Genomic DNA, 16464 nt, shown 5'->3' with positions numbered 1-16464 from the left:
TATCTCCTCAAGGCTAGACAACTTTGATCTTGACTTCTCCAAGGACTTGTGAGGAGACTTGTGAGGAGACTTCCCTATCTACAGTGAGAATCTAACACTAAAGGCAGCTGGTCAAGCAAGTCTCCTCAGGGAGACTTGCTAGGGAGGGGGGAAGGGAGATTCTCACAACAAAAGGTGGCTTCCTTTGGCCCTCAAACACAAAGGAACTCCTTACTGGGAATGTGTTCCCAAGGGCCTATTAGTGTGCTAATGAGGCATCGGAGTAACTGTGCCAGGGCTGTTTTCCACCAGTCGGAGATATTAATTCTCCAACAGAAGAGCTTTTATGGAGCTTCATGGAAGATGGCCAGCATGAACTGCAATGGACTCAGTCATCAATGCATTAGAGAGGAACTAACTGGTTTGAAATCTCACTGTGGGCTCCATCAATGTATTACTAGATGTCTATATTACATAAGGCCTCATTGTACCATTCATTTCAACCAGTTCAAAATCCATTTCCTAGCTGAAGTTTTAGATTAAGTAGAGGATTTCTGGAATCATTGGATCCAATCCAGTACAGAGAAAGAAAGAAGAGATGAAAGGAGGGAGAAAGAGAAGGAGGAAGGGAGGGAGAGAAGGAGAGAGGAAGGAAGGAAGGAAGAAAGGAAGGAAGGAAAGAAGGCAGGCAGGGAGGGAGGGAGGGAGAGAACAAACCAATTTCATTTTGTTTTTCTGAATCATACTTTTCATTCTTGTCTTCATAGTCCAGAATATTTGCAGGGCCCTCGCTCCCTTGCAGGCGTCCTCTACCGTACCGCAGGTGGAGTAGCTGGGGAGTGCCCTAGTGTGAGAAGCTATGGATGGTGTGTAGTTGCGAATATGCCCACCCAGTCCCCTTACATTTAAATAACGGACTCAGGATGCCAGGCATTTCGGGGATCACGTCATGCAAAAATCCAAAGGTTTTATTTCAGGGTGGGGTTTATATAACAGTAATGGCGGCAGGAAGGGGAGGGATTTGGAGTGGCTAGCTAGGCACAGCGATAGGCTGATATGAGCTGTCCATCACAGTGATGTCAGGGAACTTCCTCTATGCGCTGTCATCATGCCCCACAGGACTGCCCCCTGGGTTCGGCCCACCGCCATCTTGGTGCCCTCGCGGTCCGAGGCAGGAGGCGGGGCTGGCAGCCACTGCGGCCCCAGGCCAGGAGAAGAGGCGGGCCTAGGACTGCCCCTTAAAGCCACAGCCAGCGCCCCACAAATACTCACCTTTTCTGTTTTCTTTTCCAAGAGGCAAGGTAGCTACCTTATACATCATAGGAAATAAAATAGCAGTGAATATTGCAGACCCAAAACAGGCATATAGAACTACTGGTAAATCTGGATATTGTCCTTGAAGAATTCCAGTTAATGCAGGAGTAGCCATTAGTCCCAAGGCAGCACCAATCAAAATAAATGCAGCAGACTTGCCACTGATGGTGGTGTACTGTTCAATCCAAGAAACACCACTGGGAAACGTGGTGGCCATGGAGGCCCCATACACGGAGGTTGCTATCCACAGACAAAGGGGGCTCTTGTCAAAAAGCACCAGAAACAAACTGGAGGCCAGGCTGCCAAGGTTGCTCAGCACAATCATGGTGGCAGGTCGCAAACATGCTGCAAAGAAGATTGCCAAGGCTCATTATTAAAGCTTGTTATAAAAACAGTTCCCACTCTATTGGTTCACACCTATAAGCCAGGCGCCAGTGCTTCACACCTGTAATGCTACCAACTCAGGCTAAGATCTGAGAATTGAGGTTTGAAGCTAGTCCAGGCGGGAAAGCCATGGAGACTCCATTTACCCACCAGAAAACAGAAAGTAGCACTGTGACTCAAAATGGTAGAACATTAGCCTTCAGCAAAAGAGCTCAGTGATGTGCCCAGGCTTTGAGTTCAAGCCTCATGATCAAAACAAAAACAAATAGTGTCAACTCTACATTGAATATTAATATTATTATCCTACTTGTATATTTTAAATAGTTGTACATATTTACAAGGGAAATTGGATAGTGAGCAAATCACCAAAGGGTCCCATATAAGGAGACCCTTGAAGATTAGTATTTTATTTATGTATAAAGCAGATTCAAAATACCTAGGAATGACTTGATTACAGGATTCTGGTATGCCTATTACAGGAGACAAGAATATCAATTATTGTCTTTTGTAATTATATATTCTCAGGTAAGCACATAATTTCACCCTGGAATTTTATAGCCAAACAAAATGAGAAGGATAAAATATTTCATAGTTTGACAATGAGCAAGCAGGGAGGCTGGAATAAAAGGGTGAAGACCTATCATATGTGTTATTTAGTACAATTTTGAAGACCCTGATGGCAGTTAGGGAACTTCTGTGGGAGAATAGGAACTGTTGAGGGGGGCGAGGCGGGGAAAGAGAAAAGAAAAGAAACACTCCGAAAGTTGTGCCTTGATACTTGTGCAGCCAAATAGTGGTTCCACACTTATTTTATCTATCAAACAATCGTTATCTCTTATATCGCAATGATAAAGTTTGATATCAAAATGATAGTCACTTTTGTTTTAATTACCCATAGGGAAAGTGAGTGAATGTTTACTTTATTCTATTTTATTGTACCAGCACTGGGACTTGAACTCAGATGTGGAAAATGTTGTTTAACTTTGTTGCTCAAGGCTGGCCCTCTACCATCTGAGCCACACTTCTGCTTACAGCTTTTTGCTGGTTAATTGGCCATAAGACTTTCACAGACTTCCCAGGCTGGGCTGGTTTGAACCATGTTCCTCAGATCTAGCCTCCCAAGTAGCTAGGATTATAGGCATGAGCCACCAGCACCTGACAATATTTAAAATGAACAATCTTCCATCATTTCATAGTAAGATGTTCAAAATTCAGTTGCCCTAAATGGCAAGAAGAGTGGTTCCTACATGTGGGGGTTCTGACTAGACGAACCCATGATTAACTTAAAGTCATGTTACTTCAATAGCATTAAAAGAACAAGTTAATACCTCCTGCTCTCCCTTTGCCAGAAGTAGTGTCCTGATTCTAGAAATGACACTGACAATTCCACTGACCTGTATCTAGAACCCCAAAAGAGACACCAATGGCAGACATCATCACTTTTAGCACCACTACAGTCTTGCAAAATGGAATAAGATAAGAACTCACGATGATGGCCCACATTGATAGCCCTGGAAACAAGAGTCAGAAGTCAGCTATAGAACTGGCATTAATGCAAGGCCTTGAATCACCATTGTCATTAAAACTTCCAAAATGCAAAATAAGGTTGAGTTAAAAGTTTCTCTAAGTGGTCCTATCATTAAAATATTTTAAGATGTTTGCATATTATTAAATGCTATATATTATGCCACTATGCAAATCTTTATTACAGAAGAGCTAAAATTTATTTACTTAAATATTTTACATATAAGAACCAAAAGGAGCTGGGCACTGGGTGGCTCAGGCTTATAATCCCGGTTACTAAGGAGGCTGAAATCTGAGGATCACAGTTCAGAGCCAGCTCAGGTAGCAAAGTCTATGAGGCTCTTATCTCCAATTAACCACCAGGAAACTGGAAGTGGAGCTGTGGCTGAATGAGGTAGAATGCTAGCCTTGAGCTCAGGGATAACACCGAGGCGATGAGTTCAAGCCCCAAGACTGGGGGGGGGGGGGAAACAAAAGGAACTTTTAAATATGAGGTAAGTAATGTGATAGTGCTTAGTAAAACATAGAATAAACTGTTTGGGCAGATCATGAAGACAATTAAAGACACATTTACTTTGGGGCTGGAGATGTAGTTCAGTGACAAAGCTCTTAGGTAGCATGTATGGGGCTATGAGTTGGATTATCAAGATCACAAATTTTGGGGAGTGTGGCTTAGCAGTAGAGTGCTTGCCTAGCCTGCATGAAGACCTGGGTTCAATTCCTCAGTGCCACATAAACAGAAAAGGCAGAAGTGGAGCTGTGGTTTAAGTGGTAGAGAGCTATCCTTGAGTAAAAGAAGCTCAGAGATAGTGCCCAGGACCTGAGTTCAAGCCCCAGGACTGGCAAAAAAGAAAAGTCACAAAAGTTACACACATGTGTGTGCATATATTTGAAACCTACTTTAAAAATAAGAAGGATATTGCATTTAATCATCAGTAAACATAGATTATTCTCCTTGTTTCCAACAGTGCTTTGTCAGATTGATTAAATTTTCTTGAAACACATTGCCCTATTCAAACCACAGCAAGTGTTGCCAGGCACCTCCAGGCTGCGGCAGAGTGGTCTCAGCTCATCACTAACATGAGGACAAATGTGTAGCCTGTGTCAGTTCATCACCATCCCCTGCCTCTTACTCTCAACCCAGAGTCCAGAGAGCCTGGCACACCATGTTTCCAGAGCTCATCTAGCCCCAGACAGCCCTAGAAACCTGAGGTGCAAAGCTTTGGGACAAGTGTGTAACATGGACCGCAGTTCCAGTGGAGTTGGGGCTACACAAGGATGGGGGGGGGTGGGGAGGAGGGAGCAAGCTCAGATGCCCTGTGGCTGCAAGATAAGAGCAGGATACGGACACCCAGCTTCTGTGGAGGACCCCCAAACACCACTCATCTCAGTTAACAAGTTTTTATATTGTAAATATGAGATTGTAAATTCATTGACATGTACAAAGGTGCAAAGATCATTGTTTCCTTACCCAAAAGTAAGAAATAATTCATACAGTCAAAAAGAACTCCTCCAATCACAGAGCCACACAAATATCCTAAAGCACAACCCACAAATATTTCAGAAAGACTGCTGATATTGCAATTCACATTAGTGGCCAGATCTTGAAATGTGGGTCCCAGTATAGAAGCGCTTATTCCCTGAAATATAAAAAAAAGCCCAAAGTTTTTACTTATCATCAAAGTTATATGCCTCTAATTTGCATCCATTACAGAAAAGTGGGGAGAGGATACAAAGAAATAGAGAATTATGTCAAGACCCTGGGATGCCAAAGTGTCTTGTAACCAGTCACCATTTTGCACTTACATTTCTGGAATTGTTTGCTTCTTCAAATTGTAACTGTCATCTGTGTTGTTTGTAACCAGGCAGCTGTGTTAGGGGTATGAGTCCTTACAAGGGGGTTAAAGAATAGCCCCTTTGGGGTTTGTTGACAACATTTTCCCAAGTGGGAACTTTTCACTGATAGAATGCTTTCTAGCTTCTTTAAATCACCCCATGACCTTGACAGCCAATCACAAATAGAATGTAAGCCTGACTCCTACCTGGAAGGAGGGAGGGCACCACTCTTTATGTTCGGATAAGAACAAAGGGGACCAGGTATACCTGTCAAACTCTGGGTCAAGTGGCTATGCATCCTTCTGTGCAAAAGTGAATTGCCTGGACTAAATCTCCTTTATCTCTTGAGTGTCCCATTCTGACACCAAAAGGTTCCATACTTCTGAGAGCCCACAGGAAGAAAAATGCTTACAGGGCTGGAAATGTGGCTTAGTGGTAGAGTGCTTGCCTAGCATTCATGAAGCCCTGGGTTCAATTCTTCAGGACTACCTAAACAGTAAAAAGCTGGAAGTGGTGCTGTGGCTCAAGTGGTAGAGTGCTAGCCTTGAGCAAATGGAAGCCAGGGACAGTGCTCAGGTCCTGAGTTTGAGCCCAAGGACTGGCAAAAGAAAAAAAAATGCATACAGTGGCTCTCCTATCATCATCAGAGCTGCAGACTCCAACTGTTTTCTTCTTGTCACAATTTTTAATTTAATCTGGTTGTGGTTATCCCTGCTTGAATTCCAGTATTTAGGCAGCAGGATGATAACAAGTTCAAGGCCTGCTGGACTAATATAGCTAGACACTGACTCCAAAAACAAACAAAAAAAAAAAAACCTCTGCAATTCTCAAAAATGTTTTATTTCTTGTAGCATTTTGTTGTAGTTTGCTCTTTGGCTAGTACCTTGAAAGACTACCTTGAGAATAGTATTTCTTTATACAACCACTTCAAAATTAGAAAAGAACAAAAAAGGATGGATTGAAAGCTGGCTGGGAATAGAAGTCACCTGGCCCACCTTGCCTGAGTCCTGTGTTCAATCTCTAGCATGGCAAAAACAAATTAATTTATTTGTTTATTTATCATATATCTTGCATAATGTTACATTAAATTTACAACAATAAGCTATTCTTGAGGTCATTTTAAAATTCTAAATGTACCACATACACTACTTTCCTTTCTTTCTTCCTTCTCCTTCCCTTCCCTTCCCCTTCCTTTCATGTTTCAACTCAGGGCTTGGGCCGGGTTCCTGAGCTTTTTCACTCAAGGTCAGCCCCCTACCCCTTGAACCGTCGTTGGATTTCTGACTTTTCAGTTGTTAATTGGAGATAAGAGTCTCACAGGCTTTTCCTAGCAGGGCTGTCTTCTGCGTCCCTCAGATCTCAGCTTTCTGAACAGCTAGGATTAGAGGCATGAGCCCCCCACCCTGGTTAATTGTTCCTTTGAAGACCGACATGAGATGTGTAAGCTGATTTACCCTTCAGCAGGACCAGCAATGGAATATTCAGGATGGACCCACCAGGGCCTCTTGTGCTTGCCCATCTCTCAGGAGACCTGTGGGTTGTGACCAAGTGTTCTCTTCCATATGAACTCCACAAATTTGTGTTTTGAGCTCTCTGGGCCAAAACTAAATCCAGGATCACACTGAATTTGATAATTAACTGGCTCTTATCCAGTCAGAGACCCCCTATTGAAAACTGATTCTGCCAAATCTAAGGTGTCCACTTGCTGAGACTCCTGCTAACTTTATTCACAAAAATGATGAATCCAGAGTAAGTGTGTCTTTGGAAACACAAGGTGGCCTTATTCTGCACCCCAAGGCCTGAAAAGCTTAAAGGAGGAAGGAGATCACCAGAGTTTGTGGAAAATATGTGGGTCCCAGGGTTGATGAGAGGGTCCTATGAGGGAGCGATAGTCATTGTGCTGGAAAGCCTGTGAAGATACTGAGAGGCAACTGACAGAGGTGACCCTGAGTCTCAGCCAGCCACAGGACAAGGCAGGGCTGGGGAGCTGGGGTCCAGCTAGGTAAGTCCTGATGGATTCCCACAGGCCAGCAGGCCTCTTGTTTCCCCTGTTTACAATTGCCTCAAAAAAGGAAAATAGAAATGAAGTTCTGTCTCAAAAAAAAGAAGGAGGAAGAGCAGGAGCAGGAAGAGTAGGAGGAAGAAGAAGAAAAGAAAAGGAAGAGGAAGAAAAGGAAGAAGGAGGAGGAGGAGGAGAAGGAGGAGGAGGAGGAGGAGGAGAGGAGGAGGAGGAGGAGGAGGAGGAGGAGGACGACGACGACGACGACGACGACGACAATGACGACGACGACAAGGAGAGGACTAGGAGAAGAAGAGCTACCCACATTCATTTCAAATTTATTTGGCTTGGGTAGTCTTTGGTTAATTAGAAAACAATATTGGCTTAATATTTAAAGACATGACTTTAGAGTTTTTTCCATTATAGTTAATATAAACAGAAATGTTCCTATGAAAGTTTACTGATCAACGAAGTAATTGTGGTAATTCCATTGTATTAATTTGTCAGCAAGAATAATTTATGATGATTAGCAGCTGTTCAATATCTCATTTTATAAATAATCCAAACATAAATCTTAGAGATCAAATTAAATACATGTAAAAGGATGTTATTCCTATCATAGAATATTTCATTATTCTTATCAGGAATTAAAAGTTGGGGGCTGAGGGAAATCTGTACAACTCATCTTTTTTTTTCATTTTTCCTCTGGCCTGGGCACTGTTCGTGAGATCTTGTGCTTAAGACTAAAGCCACCATGCCATTTCCAGCTTTTTGGGGTTAATTGAAGATAAGGGTCTCATGGACTTTATTGCCTGGGCTGGCTTTGAACAGTGGTCCTCAGATTTCAGCCTCCTGAGTAGCTAGGATTAAAGATGTGAGCCACCAGTGCCCAGCCAGGCCAATTTGATTCTTATGACCATCCAGAAACAAACTGTCAAGACCTATGAGTATACCAATAAAATCTTCTTCCTCTACAGTTCCTCGTTCCAGAGCCTAAAACTATTTGGAAATGCTAGTCCACACATGTGTGGAACATGGAGAAATTTTCCTGGTTTCCGGCAGCTCGGATCCAGAGTCTACCACTGGCACATTGCAGGTGTGGCATTCATCAAGGCTCATTGGCTAATAGGGTCACCAAAGGTTAAAGTTTTAAATTAACATAAGAAACTAAAGGTACTAGAAATAGCAGGGGAGAAGCTCTGTATGCCACTGTACAGGAATGGAGCATGTGATTTTGGTAATACCATAAGATAAGAAGATGGGTTTTATTTTTTTTTTTCATTAAGCGTAAAATAAAGAGTTTGATTTGGGTCCTAAAGTCAAAGACTAGTTGTTCCAAAATGAAAAGAAAGAATAGGAAAAAAAAAAACTAGGTGGATAAGAATTTTGTAGAATGTTGAGTTTGGTGTTCAAGGACATTCATGAAAAATACTGTCAACTACAGGGTTCTGACAACTTTAAGATTTTTCCATTGGTCTGGATAAGAATTTTCAGACCTTTGATGATGAAACTAAATGCCTCATAAACATCAGGTTGGTTGATGTTTAACCAAACATCAAGAAAAACAAGATTTAATTAACAGTAAGGGGAAGACTTGCAGATTTTCATGCTAAGTCAGCTACCACTGACTTTGATAAGACATGCAGCAAGGCAGGGGTAGCTTACATCTGTAATTCTAGCTACTCAGGAGATCTGAGAATGGTGGTTCAAAGCCAGCCCAGGGAAGGAAAGTCTATGAGACTCCTATCTCCAATTAGTCAGCAAAACCAAATACAAAAACAAAAAAATCCAGAAGTTGAGCTGTAGCTCAAGTGGTAGAGCACTAGCTTTGAACACAAAAACTCAGGGATAGTGCACAGGCCTTGAGTTCAAATCCCAGTCCTGGGACATACAAGCAGGAAACAAAAAAGGTGGAGATTACTTAATGAACAAACCTTACATAATATCACTTTAAATCCAGACCAGTAAGGTTTATTCCACTAAATGAGGTTATGTATTATTAAGTGGAACGTGTGGGCTGGGAATTTGGCCTAGTGGCAAAAGCGCTTGTCTCGTATACATGAAGCCCTGGGTTCAATTCCCCAGCACCACATATATAGAAAATGGCCAGAAGTGGCGCTGTGGCTCAAGTGGCAGAGTGCTAGCCTTGAGCAAAAAGAAGCCAGGGACAGTGCTCAGGCCCTGAGTCCAAGGTCCAGGACTGGCAAAAAAAAAAAAAAAAAAAAGGAAAGTGTGGTATAGAGGGATGATTTAACACGAAGGTTTCTCATGGATGTTGTTGCGAAAGTATGCAGATTTATGGACAAGCAAGCTGAACAGCCAGCAGGTTGCATTCTCTTCCAGCCCCAGTTCTGGAGACTTTGGTCCACTCAGTTCAGCCTTCTGGCTTGGTTAAATCTTAGTCTTTGGCCTGGCTTACTCCCGCCTTCTGAATATTTTTGCTACCCATGCCCTTACTTCTTGGAATCAGAGGCAAAAGCAGCCATCATAAAAATTTGCACCCTCTTTGCAGGAGAAAACGTTTTCATAGGGTCCTTTGTCACTCACTCTTGGCAGTAGTGGGGTGCCACAGTTGTATTGAATTGGAAGCTAACCTCTAAGTTGGGGATACTTTTGGATCTGGTAGTTAAGCTCAGAAGGTAGAAGCCATTCTCTCAAAGGTGAGAGAGAGCATTAATGTTTCACCATAACGTTAAGGAACAGCACTTAGCTTTAGAGCTTCTCCTTGATGGTATTGGTGCTGACGATCACTGAGCACCTAATTTTTCCAATGTATTCAGTGAGGTCAAAGGAGGAGTTTAACCAGTGGCTAACAGGCTGGGGTGTAGCTTAATGGGCAGAGCATGTGCTTGGTATATGCAGAAGATGGCTGATGACACTTGTTTCTCAAGACACTACCACTGCATCCACTGCAGAGACACATCAGGGGAAAAGAATGCACGGTGCATGCCTGCGAACAGCTAACTGGTGGTTTGCAAGCATCCTCAATGGTCAATTGCAAGTTTTTTAATCTTTGTCTAAATTTCTAATCTTCGTTTAGTGAGTCTCCAGGTGCCTATGACTAGTGTTACTAGGATAACCACAAAAGTTGATGACTTCTTTTCTTTTTGGTGATGGTACTGGGAACTTGAACTCAGGGTATAGCTGCTGATCCTTATCTTTTTCCACTCACAGCTCTACTAACTACTAACTTGATCTACTAACTTGAGCCTCAGCTCCTGTAGATAAGATTCTCTCAGATTTGTCTGCTCCCTCTGGCTTTGAACCACAGTCTTCAGATCCTAGATTACTTTTTTTTAATATATATATATATATATATATATATATATTTTTTTTTTTTTTTTGGCCAGTCCTGGGCCTTGGACTCAGGGCCTGAGCACTGTCCCTGGCTTCTTCCCGCTCAAGGCTAGCACTCTGCCACTTGAGCCACAGCGCCGCTTCTGGCCGTTTTCTGTATATGTGGTGCTGGGGAATCGAACCTAGGGCCTCGTGTATCCGAGGCAGGCACTCTTGCCACTAGGCTATATCCCCAGCCCTAGATTACTTTTTAAGTCAGGCAGTTTCAAAGCCAACTATGAGCTTTAATCATATTCTCTGAACAAAGACAATGACTCCTAGTGCTTGAATACAGTTCAACTCTCTGTATTAAGTGGGGCTTAGATTATTTCATTTTAATCAGCTTGTTCATAGAGACACCATTATAGGGTACATTTTGGTGTCTAGGTACATCTTCCTGACTTCCTCATGAGTCACAAATGTCCTAAGCAGCCATTCTTTGTTCGTCAAATGATCAACAAAAATATGAAGCAAGAATAAGGAATCATTTAACTACTCTGCCATTGTAAATTGTGAATTCCTGGAGGTAGTCACTGGAGGCTCATGCCTGTAATCAGAGCTATTCAGGATGCTGAGAGGTTCAAGGTTTGAAGCCAGCCTGGGCAAACAAATTTGAGACTCATATCTCCAATTAATCAGCAAACTGATGCACTGGAGATGTGGCTTAAGTGGTAGAGCACCACCCACGTGAGCAGAAAAGCCAAGCAAGAGTATAAATCCCTGAGCTCAAGATCCAGTAGCAGCATAAACAAACAAAAATAAATAAATAGCAAGTTCCACAATTAGGACAATCTGGCCATTGTAATGTGGTGACAGAAATTACTAACAACGACCAAGGTTTCAGTCCCCAAACTTTCTTTTTTCTTTTCTCCCTCCCTTCCTTCCTCCCTTCCCCTTCCTTCCTTCCTTCCTTCCTTCCTTCCTTCCTTCCTTTCTTTCTTTCTTTCTTTCTTTCTTTCTTTCTTTCTTTCTTTCTTTCTTTCTTTCTTTCTTTCTTTCTTTCTTTCTTTCTTTCTTTCTGTTGTAGGACATGAACTCTGGGTCTGGGCGCTGTCCCTGAGTTCTTCAGCTCAAGGCTAGCCTTCTACCACTGGAGCCACAGCACCACTTCTGGTTTTCTAGTGGTTAATTTGAGACAAGTGTCTCACAGACTTTCCTGCCCAGGCTGGCTTTGAACTGTGATCCTCAGATCTCAGCCTCCTGAGTAGCTAGGATTACAGGCGTGGGCCATGAGCGCCTGGCTCACCTGAACTTTCTATCAGAACTCTTCTTAATTTCCTTTAAAAGGAATAGCTAACCAAATTGTTGAATAGCTAACCAGATTGCTGAATTTGATCTACAACTGCTTGTGTATATAGAGATCTGTAACCACCTTAAAACTTTATCCTTAGAGACTGTTAAACAAGTAGCTGTACAGTCAAGCATCTCATCCAGCTCAGGCTGAAAGCTGCCCAGAAACATGCAAAAGAAGCAAATTCACTAAAACCTGTGAAGTCATTTATATGTCACTTTCTTGCTCTGCCAATAGACATCACCTGTACAGGCTCCTGACAGAGCTTTGCAAACCGTTCCTGTTCAGGTGTTTCCCAACACATTTGTTTGTAAATGTTAGCAATAACTAAAGAATTACAGTTACCTTTAGGGCAAATTCCTTGAACCTTTTAAGCAAAACCGTTACCTTGTCTACTTTTTGAGAATAGTTGGTTCTATTTGCACTTCTGCTCCAAAGGCAGGGTGCCCCTCTCCCCAGCTTAAGCAGGAGCAGGGCAGGACTAAGGACCAGGGTAGCCATACACGTGCACAGCAAGCACTTAGTACACCACAAGTTAGGGCCGTGACTATATTCGAATTACTTCATGTTTTCTAAGAGTAGGCACACAGTAAGTGATAGCGCACCAATCACCTGCAGTCACTTCTTCCTTTGACCTTCTCCCTCCCTGCAATGAAAAAACTTTACAACAATCCTGTCTCAGAGTCCCTGAGATGCTTAAGTGACCAGAAGTGATTGAGGGGGTTCACCCTCCCAGCCCCCTAGATGATAATCATCAACTGGTAGGGGGTGAGGAAGTAAAAGCTACCCAAGGAATTAGCACAGGGTGTTTATTTTTCATGTAAGAAAACTGAAGCGTTGATTCAAATTAGGGCAGAGTAGAAGACAGGTGCCAGCTTTACCACTGAGCTAGCTGTGTAATCTGGAAAAGTCATTTATTTTCCTCTTGAGTTCAGTTCTATCTGTAAAGTTAAGCAGTCAGGCCTTAGACAAAGAGGAAATCCCTGAAAAGCACTTTTCTCGGTAACAAGTTGGACAATGGCTGAAGACCCAGAAACCTCTCTTGTTTCTGTGCCAGGGCCCAAATGAGGCTTACAAAGGTTTGAGACAGTTGAAAAACATATTAGGATCAGTTTCACATTCAACCTTCCATGACTGGAATTGTATGCTAGTGTTAGATAAGGAAACTGAGGCCCTGGCAGATGACTGGTTCCCCCCGGGGGAAGAACCCTGAGGACCCCGGCCTGGGGGTCGCAGCCCCAGTTCTCACCATCCCCAGGAAGGCCAGAGACAGGATCACAGTGGTGAACCAGCGCAGCAGGCTCCCAGCCCGGCCACTCGACCTCCGGGAGACCACCACCGCTAAGGGCTCTTTCTGTCAGCGGCCTCCGCTCGGAGGAGCCGCTGCTCGGCAGCCCCGGCCCCACTCAAGTCCTTGTGCAGCTCCAGCTTGGCGGCTTTTGCTGCCTGAGGGATCACTGGGACTCCGAGCTCCGGTGCCTTCAGCCCCAGAGGCCCTCCCGGTGCCCCCTCCCCCGGGATGGCCCTGAGCCAGGGCCCGGGAAGCGAGACTTTGGACTGCGCACGTCTTTACAGGAAGGGGACACGAGCTGCTCCCATTTCGCGCGGCCAACAGGCCTTTCCCCATCCCGGACCGCGCCTCCACCGGGAAGCATACTCGGTCGCCGGTCCGCGTCCGAGTCACAGCTGGCTGAGCCCGGAGACCGGCACCTGGTGGGAAGAGCCGGAGACGCAGTCTCGGAACTGCCGCGTCCTCTGGGCTGACACCCACCGCCCCTCCGTTCTGGCGTCCCAAGGACCCCGCTGGAGCTCCGCCCCCGGCGGCTCGGGGCGCTCCGCCCGCGCCTCTCAGCATCGCCGGCAGACCCCTGAGCGCAGCTCCCTCTGAGGACTCTGCACCTGGCTGGGGAGGATCAAGGGGCTTTGAATGAAGCAATGCACACCGCAGCCAATTACGCTCTGTAAGATGCAGCACAGAAACAGCTGGGGCCAGGTGGCAAGCAGTAGTTATTGCGCATTTGTTCATTAATTCAGCATCCCTGCGGCGGCGATGGAGATGAGTAGAATTCCATCTGAAATAGAACACACCCAAGGTTTCCCAAATGCCGTGCGGTAATGCAAGTTCCAGAGGAGATGATTGTAGCAGAAAGAAATGAGAAGGGTTGTTTACGTTTGAAATGCTCTACCACCAAGCTCTACACGCGTAGCCCAAGACATTCAGTTCTCAAGGCCAGGAGATCTTAACCTTAGCCAAATTCATTTAAACTACTGGTTGTCAAAAGAAACATATATTGTACTTGGCCCAAATAAATGACCAGTTGATTTTCTATATTTAGCCCTCAGAATGAAGCAATTCTTGCAGTTGGTGGCACTAAAGCAAGTGAGTGAAAATGCCATTCACCAAAATGGACAACTGTGCAGTAATGAATGCATTGTTTGAAGACAAGGTGTAATAGGTTGGAAATACCTGGGCTGTGCGTTGAACAGACCACCACTGCCAACCTTATTATGACAAGAACAGGTTCAGAACTGCAAACATCTGTCCATATGTCCACTAAAGCCACCGAAGTCAGAGGACACTATTAAAGACACAGCTTCATCAGTTGACAAATAATGAATGAATAGAAATGGCAATTTGAGAAACGAAGAACATGCAATGAGGTACAAGAGAGATAATCAACATGGCTCCAAAAATGAGGGGGATGACTCAAGGAAACACATGTGGGGGTGGGAAACACTGCAAAGAGGCTATACATATAATGGCATGGAGAGAGACTGGGCATGCCTGGTTCTGGGACCATGCCTTGTACAAGGAGTTCATTTTGCTGTTTAATTCACTTCTCTTTTTGTTGTTTCATTTGCTTTCAAAAAAACACCTGCTGCATCTGCTTAAAACCTTTTCCTGCCCTTTAATTCTTTAATTGGAAGAGAAAACAAACTAGAACTCTAGACAGCATCAAACCTTTGGCACTATTGGTTTCCCAAAAAAAACTGTGTTTTGGTTTCCTGGTGTCTATCTGGAAAGACAGTCAGACGCTGCTGCAGGCATGGTCCAAATGTTCTAGGTGTAGCTCATGACAGTATGGCTCAGTAGATCCCAGCACTGTCCATGGGATGCTGGTTTTGCAGACATTCACAATGAAATCTTTGTGGGATGTTAAGGGGCTTCCACCCAGATTTCAAATAAAAGTCTGGAAGGTCCAATGGTAGCCAGATCAGAGTGCCAGCAAACAGCCCCTTACAGGACAATGCTTAGAGGCAGAGACACAAAGTAGAGTACAGGAAGATGCGTGAAACATGAAATGTCTGCTAAGAGAATCTGCAGACAATAGATAGAACCAGTCAAAGAGAGTGGCCAAAGTCACCAAAACCCTAGTGGTAGGCTATTCAAGATATGGGACCCATTACTGCTGCCAATATTTTCCCTGTTGTCTTATCCTAGTTTGGCTTGATCCCTCTTTCATTCTTTCTTTTTATTATAAAGGTGATGGACAGCGAGGTTAGAGTTACATAAGTCAGGTAATGAGTATATTACTTCTTAAACTTATTCATGTGCCATAAGTTTTTGTTTCTTCAGGGTATGTTTTTCTTCTGTGCAACATCCTCTTTAGGTTTAGGAATGATTTGCTCCTTACATTTCTTTTTGAATAGTGTCACCTCTTCCCTCATTTTCTCTCAGCTTTTTCCCTCCCAAATCTCCTCCCCCACTAGTTGAATAGTTCATTTTCAACATAGTGCCTAGTGAGTCTCAATGCTGCATTTGTTTACCCTATGTCCCACCATTTCTGTGACGCCTTTATCGTCCTCAACATGGGCAAAAAGTACAGCAATCAAAAATAGTGACAAGAGGAGAAAAGCAAGGGAAAAAAAACGCACAATAAGCAAAATAAGAAAAAAAACTTTAAAAAAATTGAAAAAGACACTACAATCTCCAAATTGGGATAAATTACTGTATTTCCCTGAATAAAATTGAAACCATTGTGTGCAACTACTTAAAGCTAATAAAAATGAGAAATAAGAATAGCCAAAGCAATTCTAAGCAAAAGAAGCAATGCAGGTGGTATCAGAATCCCAGATCTTAAGTGCTACTACAGAGCCATAATAACAAAAACAGCTTGGTATTGGTAAAAAAAAATACCTGAAGACCAATAGAATAGATTAGAAGACCCAGAAATAAAACCACACACTTATAGTCAACTGATTTTTGACAAAGGAGCCAAAGACATACAATGGAAAAAGCATGTCCTCTTCAACTATTGGTGCTGGGAGAACTGGGCATCCACATTCAGAAAACTAAAAGTGGACCCCAGATTGTCACCAAGCACTAAGATCAACTCAAAATGGATTAAAGACCTGAAACTCTGAAAATACTACAGGATAAAGTAGGAGAAACACTAGAACTTATAGGCACAGGCAGGAACTTCCTGAACAGAGTTCCAGGGGCACAAAAGATTGGAGAGAGAATCAACAAATAGGACTACATTAAAATAAAAAATTTCTGCACAGCTAAAGACATTACTACTAAACTAGAAAGACAGCCAACCATCTGGGAAAAGATACTTACCAGCAAGGCAACAGACAAAGGCCTAATATCCATCATCTACAGAGAGCTCAAGAAACTAACCCCCCCGGGCTGGGAATATAGCCTAGTGGCAAGAGTGCTTGCCTCCTACACATGAAGCTCTTGGTTCGATTCCCCAGCACCACATATATGGAAAATGGCCAGAAGGGGAGCTGTGGCTCAGGTGGCAGAGTGCTAGCCTTGAGCAGGAAGAAGCCAGGGATGGTGCTCAGGCCCTGA

General features: G+C 43.6%; 1 protein-coding gene across 1 annotated transcript; it reads right to left on the bottom strand.

The window, feature by feature from the left end:
- Nucleotides 1-326: 326 nt before the first annotated feature.
- Nucleotides 327-13166, bottom strand: LOC125357572 (sodium-dependent glucose transporter 1-like). Its single transcript, XM_048354532.1, has 6 exons — nucleotides 12913-13166; nucleotides 6974-7099; nucleotides 4673-4841; nucleotides 3072-3188; nucleotides 1244-1659; nucleotides 327-752 (listed from the first exon to the last, which is right to left on the bottom strand). Exons 1-6 carry the CDS (start codon nucleotides 12913-12915, stop codon nucleotides 741-743), a joined length of 843 nt encoding a protein of 280 aa, XP_048210489.1. The 5' UTR covers nucleotides 12916-13166; the 3' UTR covers nucleotides 327-740.
- Nucleotides 13167-16464: the final 3298 nt, after the last annotated feature.

Source organism: Perognathus longimembris, chromosome 9 (genome assembly GCF_023159225.1).
Source record: "Perognathus longimembris pacificus isolate PPM17 chromosome 9, ASM2315922v1, whole genome shotgun sequence".
NCBI classification, from domain to species: Eukaryota; Metazoa; Chordata; class Mammalia; order Rodentia; family Heteromyidae; genus Perognathus; species Perognathus longimembris.
The sequence above is the reverse complement of the archived record's forward strand: the minus strand, read 5'-3'. Positions and strand labels throughout refer to the sequence as shown.